The 19,013-nt window shown below is 54.6% G+C and overlaps 6 protein-coding genes across 6 annotated transcripts; 2 read left to right on the plus strand and 4 right to left on the minus strand.

Annotated features, from left to right (window-relative positions):
* Window positions 1-180: 180 nt before the first annotated feature.
* JCM15063_004773 (seipin) lies at window positions 181-1,893 on the plus strand (the record flags this gene model as incomplete). The annotated part of the gene is made up of 5 exons (XM_076677433.1): window positions 181-422; window positions 497-618; window positions 682-1,063; window positions 1,136-1,679; window positions 1,744-1,893. 5 exons carry the CDS (start codon window positions 181-183, stop codon window positions 1,891-1,893), a joined length of 1,440 nt encoding a protein of 479 aa, XP_076535519.1.
* A 364-nt stretch (window positions 1,894-2,257) lies between these two features.
* JCM15063_004774 (uncharacterized protein) lies at window positions 2,258-4,772 on the minus strand (the record flags this gene model as incomplete). The annotated part of the gene is made up of 6 exons (XM_076677434.1): window positions 2,258-2,419; window positions 2,483-2,643; window positions 2,710-2,838; window positions 2,907-2,955; window positions 4,283-4,525; window positions 4,590-4,772. 6 exons carry the CDS (start codon window positions 4,770-4,772, stop codon window positions 2,258-2,260), a joined length of 927 nt encoding a protein of 308 aa, XP_076535520.1.
* A 1,035-nt stretch (window positions 4,773-5,807) lies between these two features.
* JCM15063_004775 (uncharacterized protein) lies at window positions 5,808-6,865 on the minus strand (the record flags this gene model as incomplete). Its single annotated transcript, XM_076677435.1, has 4 exons — window positions 5,808-6,265; window positions 6,326-6,504; window positions 6,567-6,725; window positions 6,807-6,865. 4 exons carry the CDS (start codon window positions 6,863-6,865, stop codon window positions 5,808-5,810), a joined length of 855 nt encoding a protein of 284 aa, XP_076535521.1.
* Window positions 6,866-7,683: 818 nt separating this feature from the next.
* On the minus strand, window positions 7,684-8,805 carry JCM15063_004776 (YeeE/YedE family protein; the record flags this gene model as incomplete). Its single annotated transcript, XM_076677436.1, has 2 exons — window positions 7,684-8,379; window positions 8,464-8,805. The coding sequence occupies 2 exons, from the start codon at window positions 8,803-8,805 to the stop codon at window positions 7,684-7,686; spliced, it is 1,038 nt and encodes a 345-aa protein (XP_076535522.1).
* Window positions 8,806-9,326: 521 nt separating this feature from the next.
* Window positions 9,327-11,974, plus strand: JCM15063_004777 (uncharacterized protein; the record flags this gene model as incomplete). Its single annotated transcript, XM_076677437.1, has 5 exons — window positions 9,327-9,477; window positions 9,560-9,862; window positions 9,923-10,990; window positions 11,053-11,566; window positions 11,629-11,974. 5 exons carry the CDS (start codon window positions 9,327-9,329, stop codon window positions 11,972-11,974), a joined length of 2,382 nt encoding a protein of 793 aa, XP_076535523.1.
* A 179-nt stretch (window positions 11,975-12,153) lies between these two features.
* Window positions 12,154-18,899, minus strand: JCM15063_004778 (uncharacterized protein; the record flags this gene model as incomplete). The annotated part of the gene is made up of 10 exons (XM_076677438.1): window positions 12,154-12,519; window positions 12,579-12,708; window positions 12,776-12,867; window positions 12,940-13,318; window positions 13,382-13,496; window positions 13,569-14,332; window positions 14,394-14,603; window positions 14,674-18,249; window positions 18,320-18,385; window positions 18,508-18,899. The coding sequence occupies 10 exons, from the start codon at window positions 18,897-18,899 to the stop codon at window positions 12,154-12,156; spliced, it is 6,090 nt and encodes a 2,029-aa protein (XP_076535524.1).
* Between the last annotated feature and the right edge of the window lie 114 nt (window positions 18,900-19,013).

Raw genomic sequence — 19,013 nt, forward strand, 5'->3', positions numbered from 1 at the left:
GCGAGGCGCCTTTTCAACAGCAACTTCCCGATATTTCAGCTTGTACAATCGCGATTCGCCTGTCCAGACTTGTCAGCACGACTAGAGAAGAGCTCTCCAAGCACCAGTCGACTGTTCAAATCGATCAAGACCAGACTAGCCGGACCCCCACTTGGCCTCGCACTTGATCTGCGACGCACAATGGCGCCCGCATCCGGCTCCCCTGCGCCTTACAAGCGCACCCGTTCAACCGTGAACTCATCATCTCCACATCCGGTCACGTCCCCTATCGAATCGCTCGCATCGTTGTTGATCCGGAGTGTGCTCGTCCTGTTCCTACTATTCACCTCGTTGCTCCTCGCCCTCGCCGCGTGGTTCTCGCTGCGGTCGTTCCTTAAAGTAGATCCCGTCATCGGAAAAGAGCGAGTCTGGCTGCAGTACGGGTATGTCGCCTTCTCGTCGGATTCTCCCCTCGGAGACGTCATTGAACATGCCTCTCGTTCGAGCGTCCTTGCAGCGAGTTCAGAACTCCGTATGCCTTTGTCGATCTGCCAAATGGCAAGTATGGAGCACCGGGAGAAGCGTACGACTTGAGCCTCGAACTCAGGGTACCCAGCTCTCAACAGAACCTCGTCATGGGTTAGCTCGACCGTCTCTCGAATCACAAAACCCTTGCTAACGAGTCGACATACTCGATTACAGGCAACTTTATGGTATCTGTCAGCTTGTTGAACAGTAACAGCGAACCAGTGTTGAACAATTCCCGACCTGCGATCCTCACTCATCCCGCCTATCCCAAATTCTCTCACCTCTTGCCGCTGCGTCCGATCCCGCCTCCATCTCAAACTCTCAACCTGCCGCTTCTAGAATCAATTCCGCTCAACCGCAACTCGTGGTCTTCGCGCAAGGTCGACAGGATCTATCTCGAAGTCGGCAGGAAAGACGCCCATCCCGAATTCCTCGATCCTGCTCGAAGTGGTCAAGTAGGAATGTACACGGGCACTCATGGGCAACACCGGATCGGAGGCGAATTACAAGTGTACGAAAGTTGGTTGACCATTGAAGCGAAACTTTACGGTCTTCGGTGCGTCGTTCCTCCTCTTGTAAAGAACCTTGTCGAGTGTTTCTTACTGACCCTCTTGAGCAAATTTGACAGCGCCTTGATTCGTTCTCACCCTTACCTGGCTTTCTCGTTTTTCTTCCCGACGTTCCTCCTCACCGAACTGCTCGCAGCTCTCGCGGTCTACGCCTACTTTGTCTTCCGCCCTGAATCGCAACAAACCTCAGCCGACAGGATCGATGAGCAACAACCAAACCTGACCAGAGTCAAGGTCAGAGCGGAAGCGGAAAGTACGAGAAGAGAAGAGTTTGGCAGCGACATCAAACGTGAAAACGTCAAGGGTGAAGACGAAGAATCGTTTACTACTTCGGAACCACCTTCGGGAACGGCAGAGATTGAGACGGAGGAAGAAGAGGAGGAAGAGAAATGGAAAGAGGAGAGAAGGAGACAGAAACGAGAACGGGAAGCAGGACCAGGTGGAGTCCAAATGAGCGAAGCAAACGACGAGACTGAGACTGAACCAGAAACCGAGACCGAGTTGGAAACGGAGGAAGGGGAAGGTAGTGAGGAGTGGGCTGCGATCGAGAGGGAAGGCGAGACGGGAGACAAGGACTTTGACGATGCTGGAACTGTTGCAGGCGTAAGCTCGCCGACCACTTTCGATTTCTTCTATATAGCTGAACCTTTTTTCTTTGCTGGATCAGAGCGAAACTACACGAGCGACACGTTCGACGTTTGGTCCTTCAGTTGCAGGGACCGCTTCGACTCGAACCACCGCGACATCTACTCGAGACATTCAAGGTCTCCGGGAGCGTCAGGCTCGTTCAGAAGATCCAGATACTGCACCCGAGTAGAATGGTCACTACTAGCCTCCATCTTGTAGACGAGCTTGTCTCTCATGTTTGTACCCGCGGTTTGTGTCATGAGACGTAATTGACATTCCTTTCAAAGAGAAGCCTAATCCAGAAACTGAAAGCACCGTACAGAGTACAGAAACGGAGTGGTCGGGACAGGAACGGAGTGACGGTACAAAAACGGGGAGCCGCGGTACAGGAATCAGGGGCACACAAGTATCTTGGCAAATACAAAAAGAGAGAGCCACATACTCCAGCAGTCTCGATCACTTGCGACTGACGGGCAAAAACGCGCGCTTCGCGAGCGAGTGACTTGAAGGCGATCTCAACAGCGGATAGCGGAATACGAAGCCGCTGGGTGATACTATGATGAGTCGCGGATCTGGGTCATTCTCATGAGGTAAGCGGGCAGGGCTGTTTTTTTTTTGCCGTCGAGAAGCGCGTCGAGTTCCTCTTTCAACAAGGAGCCGTACAGATTCTCGACTCGCTCAATGACTTCTTCTCGCATTACTGCTTTCAACTTGATCTGATTTTTGAGGACAATATCGCATGTTAGACTGACAATCTGCAGTGATTGGTCGAGACTTACAAGAGGTGCTTTCATGTCGAGCTCGTCCTTCTCCGAATGAGCGGTGGTGGTCTGCTCAGAAGGTCTTCTCTCGAGTTCTGCTTGCACCTTGTGCAGTGCGCGTGCGATATCATGAGCGTCGAGTCTGTGGATTCTGAAGGGCATCGAGAACGGTCCGCGAGCTAGGATAGCATTCGTGTGAGTGCAGCCTTGCAGGTCCCGAGTGACAGTGCGTAGATTTGCCTTACCCTCAATCAGAACTTGCCGGTGCATTCGATCGGCCTTCTCGACTAGCGCTTGAGCTTTTTCGTACAGTTTCTTGACGCGGAACAGACTTTTTGCGATACTCTGTTCTTGAAAAGGTCCGATCGCTTTTACTGAGCAAAGGCACTGTGATTAATCAATCCAGCAAATGACCCGTACGCGACAGTAGGAAGTCACTTACGAAGCTCGGTAAGAGATTGGAGGTCCCAGAGGGCGGCGCGCAGGGCTTCCTATCATAATCAGAAACCTTTCAATGACACTCGCTGCTTGGGCCGCCAGCTACCAGAACGGCACTCACGAGATCACAAAATTGACTTTGCGCATCTTGTTTCTTGGTCCTCTCTTGGTGCCCTTTCAACGAAAGATTACAAACCGCGAAGCGCAATAATCGATGATCAGCGACCGAAGGGATCTGTGCACAGGCGATCAGATTTATCGAACCTACCTTCGTCGACTTATCGGAACCGACAAGACGTCCTGGGATGTTAGCGGCTGTATAGATCGGTGGAACTGAGGAAGGGAGCCAAACTCACGGTGCACAGTCCCCTGCGTGACTGATCCACGACCATGCGTAGTTGGCTGTATGCTAGGCCCGCGCAGAGCTCGTTGCCTGAAGTTCTCCATTGTGTGAGATGGCATGGTCGGGTACCGAGAAGAAAGCAGAAAGAAAGTGTTCCGAGTTGGGGTCCCCCTTCTAAACAGATTCGGGATTTCCGCACGAGACCGCGGAACTGCCGCTCGAGCCTCAGGTCTTGTGGAGACGTGACCGTGACGCGTCGAGCGTCATCGAACTCATGCAACGCATGCTGCGCGTCATCTCAAGCTCCACCTTCATGGAACACGATGCGTGTGGCTCACGCGATGATAGGAAGCACGAGCTTTCTGTGCCATCGCGTGGTGACGTTTCTGCTGAGGAAAGGCACATTGTTCCAATCAAATGACCTATAGGGGAGGGACAACACAAAAGACCTATAAGCAAGCTATATTACCATCAACCTTCCAGATGACACGTTTGCAGGCGGGTAAGCCTGTGCGGAAATCAGAATCTGAGATACGAATAATATAGTCAGCTGACGATGCTGGAACTGTTGGAGGCGGAAGCTCGCCACCCTTGGAAAATACTTTCGATTGCTTCTCCTTTCTTGGTGCTGAATCAGAGCGAAATGACACAAGCGACGCGTTCGACATTCGGTCCTTCAGTCGCAGGGACCGCTTCGACTCGAACGACCGCGACATCTACTCGAGACATTCAAGGTCTTCGGGAGCGCCGGGCTCGTTCGAAGATACAAATACTGTACCCGAGTAGCAATGGTCACTACTTACCCACGTCTCGAGGACGAGCTTGTCTCTCATATTTGTACTCGCGCTTTGTGTCATGAGACGAAATTGACAGTCCTTTCGAAGAAGAAACCCATTGTAAAAATCAGGAACTGAGTGACCGGTACAGAAACGGGGTGGTCGGTACAGGAACCAGGGGAACACAAGCATCTTGGCGAAAGTGGATTCAGACAGCCACATATCCAAGCACCTGCCACGTATAGATCATTTGCGACTAACGGGCACAAACCTGCGCTTTGCGAGCGAGTGACTCAAGGGTGATTTCAACAACGGCGAGCGAAGTAGGATTCCGTTGGCTGATCCCAGAATGAGTCCCAGATCTGGGTCACCTTTGTCAGGCAGGCGGACTGGGCTGTCGCCCCCGCCCTTAAGAAGCGAGCGAAGCGCATCATTCGACACCGAGCCGTACAGGTCCTCGACGCGCATGATGACTTCCGTTCGCATTACCGTTCGCAGGTTGATCTGTTTCTAGGGGGTGTCATTGCATGTTGGACCGACAAGCGGCGGCAGTGATGCGGAGACTCACAATTGCAAGTGGCATTTTGAGTTGGAACTCTTCCTCCTTCGAACGAGCGGCGGTCGTCTGCCCAGTAGGAATCTTCTTCAATTCTTCTTGCACCTCCCTCAGAGCGGCTTCGATCTTGTGAGCGTCGTCACCGAGAATTTGCAAGGGCACCGTGAACGGTCCGGGAGCTGGGACAGCGTACATGTAAGCGAAGCCTTTGGTCCCTCATGATAGTATGAAGATTCGTATTACCATCCCCCAGATCTTGCTGATGAAACTGATCGGCAGTCTCGACTAGCTTTTGCTGATTTTCGTGAAGTTGCTCGACGCGGGACAGACTTTCTGGCAAACTCTGTTCTCGCAAAGGTCCGATTGCGTGTACTGAGGAACGGTGCTGGGATCAGCGGATCCAGCAAATATCTCTGAAGCTACAGCAGCAAGTCACTCACGAATCAGATCCAGAGATTGGACGTCGCCGAGGGCGGCGCGCAGGGCTTCTTGTCAAGATCAAAACCCCTTTAATGATACACGCTGCGTGGGCCGCCACCTACTAGAACGGCACTCACGAGATCACAAGCTCGACTCTGCGGCTCTTGCTTGAGAGGATCTTTCAACGAAGGAGCAGAAATCGAATGATCGATGATTAGCGACCGAAGGGATCTGTGCAGTCAATCAAATTTATTAAACCTACCTTCTTCGACTGCTCGAGACCGACAAGCCGTAGTGGGATTTCAGCGGCGACTCACTCCGCTGTCGGGAAGGCAGCCAAACTCACGGTGCACAGTCCCTTCAGTGAGTGATGCCCCATCATGCGCAGTTGGCTGTCTGACAGGCTCATGCAGAGCTGATAGTCTGCTGGGCCCCAGTAGAACTCTGAGCGGTGACATGGTCGAGTGGCCAGAAAAGACTGAAGAGAAAGGGACACGAGTCGGGGACCCCTTGTGGAAAGATTTGGAGTTTCCGCGCAATACCGCGGAATTGCCGCTCGAACCTGAGGTCTCGTAGCCACGTGACTTCATAGTGGATTGCAACAGAAGTCGTGCAACGCAAGCTGCGCGTCATTTCAAGCTCAAGCCTCACGAACTACGATGCGCGCGGCTCACGCGACGAACGAGCTCTCTGCTCCTCGTCTCATGACGTTTCTGCTGAGAAAAGGCACATCGTTCCAATCAGGATTACTATGGGAGGAACGAGGCAAAAGACCTATACAAGCACGCTATGATGCGTTAACCCTCCAGATCACACATTCGCAGGCGGGTAAACCTGTGGGGGAATCGGAATCCGAGTACCAATTACGACAGATACTGCGTGAGTGTTCAGGCGGGGTGAAGGAGGTAAACCTTCTCGAGCTGGAGGTCGCGAGTCGTCTGGCGTCGTTTCGCTCTCTTTCGAAGCGGTTGAACAGCGACCTCCTCCGGGTGAACGGGCTATACCGCCGAGCTCAAAGTTTGAACCGGGATCTACAACGTCGCTGTGTCCGTCGAGACTCCGGAAATCGCGAGGCTCGTGGCCGTTCGCTACGGAAAGCCGGCGTTTCGAGCGTGACCGGAACGAGAAGGGGAACACGATTGGTTTGCCGGGGGATGAAGGATTGACGTTCGAAGTATCGAAAAGCGAGAGGACTAGACGGGTGGCCAAAATGCCAGTAAGCGCGAGCGAGGCGGGAGGATTGAATGATTTCAGAGTAGCTCGCGTGACTGTTTCACAGGAAAAGAGTCAGAGAGAAGGATCCTGAGGTCTATCACCAAAATACTCACGAGCGGCCATTGCTGTCGAAACCAAATGAGTTGCGGCGATCGGCAGGTAATAGAGGATACTGCTTTTCAAGATGCGTTGCAAGATTGGGATCTTGCCTCCCGCGTGCCTTTGCGTAGTGACGATTTTGTAGAGCGTGAGACCGAGAATCATTCCATCGAACAAGAGCGGCGCCGCCCAACTATCGCAGTGTTCCATCAGCGCCGAGCTCAGTCTTGCTTCTAGGGAATGAAGAAAGCTTACAAAGCCGAAGATATCGAAGTTGCCAGTCCGGCTCCACCAATCGCAATGCAGCCCTGGAAATCGATGATTTTCCTGACATATTCTGGCAGTTGAAGCGCGACGAGCTGAGTCGAGGTGTAGGTCATCCACCCAATCTCGATCACGAGAAATACCGCGAGACTAATCAAACGTGACCCAAAACATCAGCATTTTCCCACTCAGCTTATCCTGTCCGAAAAGAAAAAGATACAGAAGACTTACACGAGCCCGACACGCATACTACGCTCGAAAATCGAATACACCCGCAGCGCCAGTACCATGCTCGAGAGGCTGACGACCATGACAGCTCCAGCACACTCTGCGCGGGCAGCCCGCTGACATACGCCTAGAATCGGGCTACGCCAAGTTAGCCCCGTCTCAATCAGATATCAGGGAGTGAGCAAGACGGGCTCTTTGGGATGCTCGCCATGATGAATGTCGTCGACATGACTTGATTGATGATGGTCCAGTAGCGACTGCTCCGAGTCAGAGCGCATGAGGCTCCTACGAGCGAAATCGACCGACCCAAGTCGAGGACGCTCACAGCAAGAGGAAAAGCAATTTGAGAGGTGAGGTCTTGGCGGTCCATATATGACGAATCTCTAATGGTAGCGTCGCAAACTATACCAACAGAGAGCACGAAAGGGTCAGTAGGTAGACAATGAGCTAGCGAGGAACTCGGCCATTTCGCAACGAGCGAGAGCGCATGGTGACTCAACATAGTCGAACGTGACGATGCTCATCCACACCGCAATGTAGCGCAAGGAGACCGTGAGATCACTCTCGAATTGAACGATTTGCGCAAATGGATCGGAGCTCGAGATGATAGGGCTCGCCATTGCGAAGGTCGGGACCAGCCACGGTCGAAAAGCTCAAGGCGCCTCTTGTATCGGATTGTCGAAGAGACTTGGTAGATGCTGTATCTCAGCGGGAAGAGTAATGGGGAGAGAGAAGCCAGCACAGGTGACCGAGCAAGAGGTGCCACTTTTTGAACATTCCGCGCAGCTGGGTTCCAAGAGCATCTCGACATTGCTCGCGCTTTCAGCAGGACCAAGCGTCCGAGTCGCGCTTGATTTTGTGTGCACGGTGACTTGGATTTTCAACCTACCAAGTACCCTCCGATCAAGAATGTACTCACAAACAGCCCGAGTCCGGCACCACCACTCCCCGTGCCGAGCACGGCCAACATTGGTCCGGGGCAAATGCCCGATAGTCCCCAACCGATACCAAACAAGACACTGCCGACTACTAGCCGCCACTCGACTCGTCCGCCGGTCGGTACGTCCCATCTGTCGCGCTTGCGCGGAGTCTTGCGAGGTTTCATGAGGTACCTCCACGCTGCGATATTTGGAAGGACGCCTCCAATGGCGACCCATGCAAGCGAGGGATCCCAGGACTGCACATCAGCAGCGGAGGAACTGTTGAAGAGCGATGGTATCGGGAAATCGAAGAATGCGACGACTTTCGATGGTCTCAGCATGCCGGTCAGGGCGAGACCGACAGAGAAGAGGACGGCGACGGAGAAGGACTGGACGAGGTGCGCGAGGGAACGCGAGAGGAGTCGGTAGGCGGACAAGGAAGCAGCGAGGGGCACAAAGAAGAGCGCCAGTATCGGCATCGTGATCTGAGTGAAGTCGATGAAGGCTACTTGTGACGATGGTCGGGAAAGAAAAGAAGGAAATAGTCGAGAGGTGAGGATCGCCGTCGGAAAGAAGATTGTGACGGCTACGAGTGAGCGTATCGAGAATCGCGCCAATCCGATAAGCATGTGACCGCTTGTACACCCGCGAGCGAGCTGTATATACAGCGAGCCGTCATCGTCAGTGCGAGCGAAACTAAGGCTGAGCTTTTCTGACAGAGAATGCAGAGCAAAGCTCACCTTTGTCCCTGCTCCTACGGTCAAGCCTGCTAGTGCTAATCGCAACATGTTCGGTGACGCCGGATCGAGGACGGGTTGCCCGATGAGCGCCTCAAGCGGCCCTTGCAGCTGGGCGACTGCCACACCGCCGAGAACGAGCCCGATAGTGGCGGCGACTTTCCAGCTCACATCGTCCTCCTTCGTTCCCGCGGCGAGCCTGCTTCGTTTCGACTTGCAACACCGATTGACGACTGAATGAACGATGCCGGAACAACCGAAGATCCGACCCTGATCGAGGAGAAGAGTCGACGACGCGTACGAGAGGAGCATGGCGCCCACCAGGGGAGCTGGCAAGTGCTGCATGCTCTCGACTTGGTCAATGAAAGAAAGCCAGAACAGAAGAAGAGCAAATTTGCTTTCTCGGGGTCGGCAATGGGCATCGACATCGCTCGGGTGCGGCAATAGACGAATATCAATTTTCGGGCAGATCGACGTCTTCATATTCCGCTCCTACGTTGACCTCGGTGAGCATTGGCTTGAGTCAGCATCGACCTCAGTGACTTTCTGTGTTGTTCCACCTGCTGCTGCGTTGTCCTGGCTGTTGGCGATTTGAATATTCGAGGAGTGATCGATATCGGGCGCCGTCAATTCCCCCGTTCTAGATCTCTCTCCTTGCCGAATAATGCGCGGATGTTCATGTCGGTAGCTGAGGATTGCCCGCCCGTTCTGTCCGGTCCGTGGTTGCGAGCGAGTAGATGCAGCTGCTGGACAGAGAGGGAATCAGGCTCGGAGTGCCGCGTGCACGTTGAACGTACCTCGCGGTGTCGCCTTCGCTCTGTGCAATCTTGACCTATCCGCTTCACGGCTTTTCTATTCCACTGAGCATGACCCAGCTCCCAGTCGAGACGTGTACATCTTCGACCAGTGAGAAGGACCACCTCGCGACCACGTTCGACTTCGCGGCGGAGCTCTACGAAGCCCCGTCCGTGACGGCCGCAACATTTCTGCCAGCGGGATGGTCCACAAAGGGCTACAGTGAGTCACAATGAGCTCTGGTTTCGCTTGCTCGCCCGCCCTTGACTGACCGTCGGTGGTCTTTCCCCACTTGCCGCGACAGCCCAAGTCGAAATCACAGCGTCGCACAAGTCTCTCACTGCCCTGACAAAGCGTACGACAACCGAGACGGTCACGCTTGATTCGAATGGTAGCGTAGTTGCGCGATCAAGCAGTGTCCCCACTTCGGACGAAGTCAAGTGCTCCCTCCTCTCGCCGGATGGATCGCGTCTAGCCCAGTTCCGGGTCATTGCTGGCAAACAAGGAAAGGAAGCCAAGCGAGTCGTCGAGATCTTCTCTGGCGCGGGAGACCGCAAGCTGGACGAGATCAACGTGACAAAGGAAACTGGCGATTTCTACTTTGACGGTAAGCTCTCTGGCGTTTTTGGCGATTCGAAGGGACAGGAACTGAAACATTCTCCTATAGCCACGTTTGGTGGCCCAAGATGGCACCCGGACAACGAATATATCGTCTTCACTGCCGAGGCGCCGGCTCCCAAAGGCTCGGACGATCCGTATGCGCGTCCAGCGCCCGAAAAATTCCGCTATACTCCCGACTATGGAGAGACCTTCACCGGCAAAAAGGAACCGACGCTGTTCCTCATTGCTCTCAGCGGACCGGCTCGTCAATCGGGTCCCCCAGCCCGTGCTTCCCTGCATCGTTTGACCTTTCCTACCACGGGAGGCGAGCACGTCAATTTTGGACAACCCATCTTTGTTCCTCAGCAGACCGGTTCCGACCTTAAGTTGCTCGCGACCGGTTACTCTTCCTTACCGGATGATCGTAAGCTTGGCATTGTATACTGCGCCAATCGCCCTGCACGTATCTACGAGCTCGCAGTCACCGCCAAGGAAGAGCAAGGCGAGAAGCGCGTCTTCGAAACATCAAACGTCACGCCACTCTCGCCCGCGGACCAATCGGCTCGGTCCCCTCGAGTCTTTTATTCCGGGGCGGAATCGCAATCGCCAGAGATTACTGCTGTCTACGTCAGCAACCGACTAGGAGGCGCGCACTCATCCTGCGCGACTCTGCGTCTCCTTACGCTCAGACACGATGCGCATGATTGGGAGGACAAAGAAATCGTACCCGTCGTTCCCTCGCCCAAGAGCGTTGACGACTTTCCCGGACTGTACATCGATCAGCTCCCTTCGAACGAGTCTTTCCTGTCCCTCGAGTCGGGTCTCCATCTCGCATTCGCATCCATCTGGCGCTCGAGAAGGGTGCCTCTGCTGGTCAACCTAACCGACGGTCAAGTCACGAGCTTGGCACCATGGCCGAAAGCAGATGAAGACGACGTTGTACTGCCGTACTTGCACAAAGAGCAGGAGTTGAACTCGTTCAGCGTGTTTGGCACAGACGGAGCGCAGCGAGTTTTGGCGTCAAGGAGCGGACCAACCCGGGTACCCGAGATTGTGCTAGCTGATTTGAAGGGAAACTCGAATCTCGACGAAGTGACTTGGCTAGTGATCCGCAAGACCAGCTTGTCACCCGAGCGTGAGACATGCTTGACTCTGATTCGACCTTTTCATATTACTGACCCGTTTGCCGCTTGATAGTCACCGATGCACTGTCAAAGCTGTCGTCGACCGTGCTACCGCTTCCCAAATTCCTTGCCTCTGAAATCATCCTCGTCTCGCCCGTTTCCATCAACCCTGCCGCCCCAGCTTCGATCAACCTGCCGCCCTTGTCGCTGACGGGTCACGGTGGACCAAACTCGACCAGCACGACAAATTGGGACGTAACGACCGCAGTCACTGCCCTGGCTGGGTTCAGAGTCGCGTTCTGCAACTACCCTGGATCGCTCGGGTTCGGTCAAGAGTTTGTCGACGCTTTGGCACCCGAGCTCGGAACGCTCGAAGTCAACGCAGTCCTCGCGACGAAACACTACCTCAACACGCTGTCGTTGGCGAGTGGTACGAGGAGGAAAAACGTCTACACGGGAGGTTCCCATGGAGGCTGGATCGGCAGTCACCTCACCTCGAAATACGTTGACGAATTCGATGCTTGCGTCATGCGCAACCCTGTCACGGATTTGCCGTCCATGCTCGCTTCGACCGACATCCCTGATTGGTGATTTCGCGCTTTCTCTCCCAATCGTCTAGGGGCCAAGTCGCTCATGATTCGACCTGCAGGACTTACGAGGAGATGACGGTGGAATACTCCTTGAGCTCGCCGCCTGTAGTCATGACGCCAGAACTGTTTGACAAGCTGCACAAAGCGTCTCCGCTCGCCCTATCGGCAGCAGTCAAGACTCCGACCCTGCTTCTTGTCGGCAAGAACGATCGTCGAGTGCCTCCCGATCAGGCCCGCCAATGGTATCACAGTCTCAAGAACAACACAGGTCGTGATGGCAAACCGCTCGAAGTACAAATGTTGGCGTTCGAAGGTGAAGGACACCCGATCACGAACGAGGTCGAGAACGAGTGGGTCGCGTTCGAGCAAGGGTTGAGGTTCATGGCCAAACACGTAGCCTTTTGAGTTTCGTCGAGTGGATCAAATTGCATTGCGTTTGTTGCGAAAGAAGGAACAGGAAAATTGCGAATGCGGAGCAAGTGAATGTACATAGATTACAAAGAAGAACTTGCGTAGCGGAAGAGGTCGAAAACGGAAGGTGAGAGAATGATAGTGACTTGAGTAAATGATCCCTCCCAAGTTCATCACCGTTTGGGCGGTGGCCGCTTTGTCGGTACGAAGAGTGAAGGAGCCGCTTTCTTGCGCTGCACGGGTACCACTGCCGGTTTGATCTGGCCAGCTGGCAGTCTCGATTCAGACGCAGGTGGACCGTCTAGTTTAGGCTTCTTGGCGACGCTCACAGGCTCCAGGGCATCGGTAAGACGCTTCTTAACTCCGATGGGTCCAGGCGCACTCGGAATCGCAGGTGACGCAGCTTGCGTGGAGTCAGCAGAGTTCGAGCCGTAGGCCGAGGTCATCTCAATGGCGCGAGCCTTGGACTTGACCACGGGAATCGCCTGCGAGATCGTCGGCGGTGCCGAGTACCCGGAGCGGAACGTGTTGATATCGACCTGCCAGACAAGTCAATACTTGCAGGTCGATGTGCATCGTATGACATCCCACAACTCACTTTGCGAAAGAGTCCACGAGATTCAGCATCTCCGACGAGGTTTGACCAATACTGATTCGAGCGCAGTTTGTTCGAATCGCCAAGGATCCAGATCGATGAACGTGCTCGGGTCAAAGCAACATTCATACGACTTGCGAGAAGCTACGTGTCAGCGCATCAAAGGAGAAAAGCGCGAAGAGGTGCATCGGAATGCTCACCGGGTATCAGCCAAGAAACCGACACCTTTATCAGCCGAACCACCTCGCACGCAAGAAAGGATGATGATGTCTTTTTCTTGACCTTGAAAGCCCTGTTGCCGATCGAATACGCGCCTGTCGGTCAGTAAAGCTTATACAAGAGATGCGAAGCTGTACAGACTTACGTCGACGGTGTTGAACGAAATGCGCGAGAGAATTTCTTCTCCATGACGCTGCCTGAACGTCCTCTTGAGCTCACCAACTTGACCTTTATAAGGCGTGACGATTCCGATTCGATACGCAAAGTCTATGTTCGAATAGTCACGGCACAGCCGATCGTATATCGCGAGCGCAGTCTGCGCTTCTTGCGGGTTCGTCCACGAATGGTGTCGCCCAGCCATCTCGCTTCCGCTGACGTGATAGAAGGCGTAGGGCGGGAAGAGCGCGTTGCTATGCCACGTCTGTAGCGTCTTCTTGTCCATGGCAGGACCGTCGGTGAGCTTTGAATCGTAGAAGGCGGCGGAAGGGAAAGCCGAGATATTTGGGTGCATTCGGTACTGGATGCTGTCGGGACCGCAATATTGTCAATTTGAAGAGTTGCGGCATGTTCAGAGCGGGAATAGTTACCTGAGTAGATGCACAGCCTGGGGTCCTCGCTGCATGACCCGTACAAACAGCGACCGGTCGTATCCTCCGCGAGCAGCGACGCTCGAGATGACTGTCGGCGGTAACTGCAGAGGGTCTGTCCGAGGTAAAAATACCATGAGTATGGCGTGCCTTGATGGACGATGTCCAGCAAAGTCGTAGACCTTACCTCCGACGAGGATACATTTCGTGCAGCCATACTTGAGCGGAATGAGCGACGAGAGTTCGATCGATTGCGCGGCCTCATCAATGATGACTGTCTCGAAATCAAACGGGAGCTGCGACATGTAGTCGTGACCCGCTCCTGACAGAGTCGAGCAGATGACATCGGCTTCAGAGAGGATCTTGATTCGCATCTTGCGTTGTTCAGCATCCATTGCTCGTTTTGACTGTTGTGCCTTGTCCTTCTCGCTGTCGAGCCGTTGAGAAAGGTCGAAAATCTTCCCTTTGATCTGTTTGAGCTCTAGGTTAATCTCGCCTCGACGAATATCGTTATTGATGACCGCATCCATCTCCATTTGCTTCTCGTCTCGCTGCAGGCGCAGACCTTCGATCTCGTTACGCATGGCCTGCATCTTGGTCTGAGAGTCGGTGCCATTGCTGGTGACTTTGACGCCGCTCGTCGCGCGTTCCACGAGCTCGTCGATGAAGATCTCCTTGACCGAAATATCCACGGACGAATCGGCGCCAATTCGGACGACCTTTGGCACGTAAAGCTGGCCATCGGACGTCCGGACCCCTTCTTTCAACCGCTTTGCCACCTCATCGACCGCAGCGTTACTTGGTGCACAGAGGAGGACTTTCGCGACAGGCGGCGCGTTGGAAGGATCTGTAGGCTTGCCAACCGCAATTGGAGCAGCGGCTCGAGGTCGAGAGTCGATAAAGGCGCCGACAAGCCCGACGATAGTGCTCGTTTTTCCCGTACCGGGAGGTCTGAGTACAGAGAAGAGTTAGCATGCCAGCGATCTCGCTATTCGAGGCGGAAATGATTAACCCTTGAATGAGGGAGAAACCGCTCGTTCGCAAAGAGCCTTGGATCGCGCGAGCTTGAGGCTCGTTGACTTTGTAGGCGTTCATGGTTGATTGGATCAGTCGCGCATCGAGTTGCATAGGCGGTGGAGGACGAGGATTGAGAATCTCGGGACACAGGTCTAGCCACTCGAGAGCCTGCAGGGCAGCGTATTCTCGATGGACGGTACTCAAGCTGAAAGATCCCGAGATTGTCAGTGTCTATCCTTGGAAAGCCTTCACGAATCCACATGAGTGAAACGTACTTTGCTAGCTTGAGCAGTTCCCACTTGGTTCTCGCACTGAGTGCTGAGCCGGCATCATGCATGTCCTTGCCCAGATGACATCGCAAGGTGAGCTCGAAGAATTCCCGCTTCCTCGAGGCTGCCTGAATCTTGGCAAACAACTGGCGCTGTCCCTGCCGCAGCAAGACGAGGTCTGAATCACCGTAATAGATGCGATCGCGCATTTGACCATGCTCGACCGTGCAGAAAACGTCGACAAAGTCATCGACTGATTGACGGCCTGCGATGAGAGCCGACAAGACCTGCCCTTCCTGTGCCGCTTCGATCCTCGATTGGCGAATCTGCTCCCAGCACTCGGTCAACAAGAGTGGTTCGAATGCCGCAAAGTACTCCTCCGCCGAACGAAACGAGCCAGCGAGCTTTGGTCGCATTTCGAAATCGGGAGGACTGCTGTCCTCTGATGTCGGATCCCATTGGAGGATCTGTCGGTGCAGCCGTGAAAAGTCCTGGGCAGCGCGAAGGCGAGCCGCACGAGCCGCTTGTTGATCTTCCTTGCGGATTCCAAATCGACTGACCGTCTGTCCACGTGGACCCTGATTGACGGCACCGGGGATGTCGACCATTTTGATCTGCCGACGCTCGGATTTTTTGATCGCAGGTTTTTGGTCTTTCGCGAGCAAGGCGAGTCCGGTTAGCCGTTTACCGTTGACCTTGTTCTCGTCGTCGGACGACTCTGAACCCGAAGAGTCGCTTGTCTTCTTGGAAAGTGAATAGGTCGTCCATGGGACGCCTTTGGCTCGGGCGGAAACGTTCGCTGTCGGTTTCGCTTTCGAAGGAGGGGCGCGTCCAGGCACCGAGGAATACGGAAGTTTCGACTGTAGGGTACCCGACGTGACATTGACGGCCGACTTGATGCGCAGAGATTTGGACGAGGACGATCGGCTGCTGTCGTCGTCCGACTCGATCTCGATCACTTCGGGTCTCGCTTTGCCCGTTCCTCGCTGCACTCGCGCTTGGCCCTTGAGGGTGTTGGCGTCAACCGCTTCCCTCAGTTCCATCAGTTGATCCTCTCTAAGAATAGTCGAGCGCTTTTCAGCTGCAGTACCGTCCCCACGGTTCGACAGCTTCATGAGGCGCGTGACGATCGACTCTCTCAATTCGACTCCAGATCGCGTGAATCGATTGAGCATACGGTGAACGAGGTGGAACGCATGCTGGAGCAGATCCGAGTCGTTGAGTCGAAGCCACGCGAGGAGTTCTTCGAGCGGGTTGGCGAGAGCAGTAATCATCAATGCCGCGTTCCTCGATTCTTTCGCTGTGATCGCATCCAATTTGTCGGGCGAACCAGGAATAGTCGTGCTCCGGTCAAGGGCTTTGAACGAGATGACAGCTTCGAAGACTCGAATCTGATCGAGCATGTCGGTTCCGAAGAGGATCGCATCTCGCATCCACGAGGTCATCTCCTCGTTCGCGTAGAAGCGCGCCCAGTCTGGAGTCTTCCTGAAAAGCAATGCGAGCGAGTCCGCCATCAACTCCCACATCCTTAGCAGTTTCGGCTGCAGGTGGTACTGTTTCCCTCTTGCGACGTAGTCTGGATCTCGAAGCAGACCGTCGGTCGTTGCGCAATAGACGTCAATCACGTCGCTGAAGCAGCGGACAAAACGCTTCGCTGCGCCACACGCCTCTGGCAGCGTTTTCGCACAGGTGCGGAATGAACTGATGGCTGCGCCAAGTCCGAGCATGAGATCGCGAGGATGATGTTGCGCGAGGCGATAGAACACATCACGACGGGTCGGCACGTCGAAGGCCTCTTTGACGAGACCCTGTGCCGTGTTGTGGATGTCTTCGACTGGCGAGAATAGCATGAGTACCGTGTTCTCCACCATGCCAGGCTGCGACAGGATCTCGCGGAGGCGTTCGGCGCGTTCGTCCGAGACCCACTTGATCATCTTGACGATAGGATCCCGAACTCGTACGAGCGCCGAGTTGATGGTGTTGAGCTGATCTGTTGCCTGGTGTGGGATAGCCCACGACGACTGATTGATGTAGTCGAAGGAAAGGACAGACCCGAGGGCGGGAAGAAATGTGGTCGTGGCTAACGAGAGTGCATTGGGTGCTTGAGGATCCAACCTGAAAACATCGTCGAGCACGTATTTCCAGACGTCCATGGCGAGAGTGATGGGCGAAGGTGGCGTCGGTTTCATAGGCGCCGGTTGAGGGTTCGAAGTCTCCGTCTTGTCGAGCTTCCGTTGGACCTTCTTGTCGTAATCGATCATATTTCTACTGAAAACCCCGATGGCCAGGAACGCCTTCGCAAGCACAGCAGCGTCTCGCTTCAACAGGGAGGCCACGAATGTCCTCATCGTTTCGGCAGCGACATTGTATCCTGGGTCGCTAAAGCTGCCTGACTTCGGAAACGAGATCTCGGAGAAGGTTTTCGCGTGCAAGTCAAGGACCTTGATCGCGGCTGTAGCATGAGGGTATCGAGGCGGCGACGTTGATACTATCTCAATCTCGTTCGTAGAGGAAGTCGGGGCGGAAGCAGGCGGGTTCGTAATGAAGATGTCGGTCAAGAGGGCGACTCCAACTTGTATCATGCGGCTATAGGCGGATGCGGGCATGTTGTTAACATGGGCCGAATAAAAGAAGAAGCGGGTAATCGTCGCCAATCCGTCGGTAAATACGGATGGGGAATGTGCCACCGAAAGTAGGAAGGGAGGGATCCATCCGACCCACGGCGCGTCGAAGGGGGTTGATGATGGTTGGGCGAGTAGCGGATGATTGTACCACGCGCTTTCAAAGGCGAAATTGTGCATGATGCTGTGCATGACAGTCTCCGGGTACGAGTGCTCGTTTTGAGGCCAGAAATCTTTGCCCAACTTTTCGAGCAGAAGCTTGAGGCAAACGCAGATCTGGCCCAAAGCGTCAAGCTCGTTCTCGTCCCTGTCTCCGAGGTGGCTTGCTACAATCTTGACGACGTTGAGAGCGGGTACGCCCGGAGTAGTTGACAATGGGAGCAGGTTGTTGCGAATGGCGTCGGCAGATAGCACCCTCAGGCATGCCGCCATTCCTGTCCAGAACTCGAGTTTGCTGGTCGTGTAGTACATGTGAATCCCTGTCACCGCGTCGACATCCCCGCGGTCCCGACTCGCAATCACTCCGAGATGGGAATCGAGAACCGCGCCAATCCCGTTCGCCCGGTACTCGTCCGAGGACAGCTCGCCTCGATATCGATCAAGTTGAACTCTTGAGAGCTCGCGGAGCTCTCGGGTTTCGTGCAAGCGAAAGGCGAGGAGACCAGCCGTTGGGCGCGATGGGAGTGGGAAGGGATCGGATAGGGGAAGTGCGGAGAGGAGCATGGCGACAATGTTGTCGTTCTCGAAAAGTGTCCGGTTCGTCAAGATGTTCTGGATGGTGCAGATCGGCAGCGATGCGAGAGAGGCTCGGCGCGTAGGCGAGAAATTTGGGTCCGAGGCGGATGCAGGCACGTCGAAGCCGGCTTGCACGCACTGCGCAAAGATGGCGTTGCGTTCAATGCTCTCGACTCCATTGTGAAAGTTCTGTACCGACTTGTCGGGTTTGTACAGTCGCAGGTAGCTGAACCAAGCCGACGCTCGTTCGTCAAATCTGATCCAAATTCCACTTGTGTGAGGAGTGTAGGGCATACCGATCGAGACACTCGCGCTTTGCCCTCTGGTACGCTTCAACACAATCGGGACAGGTCGACATGAGACTGCAGAACATCGAACGAAGCCGTCAGTCAACTCTCGTTCTTAAGCGGCTCAACCGCGAGTTCTTTCCAGCGTGCTTTCATGCGCTGGAGCGAGGTATAGCCTGGCAAGTCCTACCACTCACAGTTCAAAGCGATCCCTCCATTCTGCCACCTCGTCTTTCCGCTTGAAGCCAAGCAGGCGAATGAGAAAAGTTGCGGGTTCCCAACACTCGTGTGCACCGAATTGACCGCAGTACCAATGGACGACCTGTTCGAATTTGTTACGAGCGGGTTCTTTGCCCTTGTCGGATGCTGCGGCCGTGGTGAGAGGGGGAGGTCGAGTCGAGAGGAGGAATCCGAGGGCCGTCTCGGTTGCTTCTTGCACGAGCTCATCCGACACGCGAGCAGGATCCCTCACGGCTTGGAGCTGGTTCACGAGCGTCGGAGGAGGAATGAACGCTGCGTTGGTGATGCGAGAAGATGACGGAATGCGGTCGGAAGTCTTCGCCGAGGTTGAGGCAGCGAAGGACGCCATGGTAGCCGACTCCGAGTCACCTGGACCCGGACAACAGCCGCAATGTGCGCGTCGGGAGTGGAGCGGAAGCGATTCGTCAACGAGCGTGCCGATGCAGATTGACTTCTTTTGCTA

Source organism: Sporobolomyces koalae (genome assembly GCF_050403365.1).
Source record: "Sporobolomyces koalae JCM15063 DNA, S_koalae_JCM15063T_v1_ctg8, whole genome shotgun sequence".
NCBI classification, from domain to species: Eukaryota; Fungi; Basidiomycota; class Microbotryomycetes; order Sporidiobolales; family Sporidiobolaceae; genus Sporobolomyces; species Sporobolomyces koalae.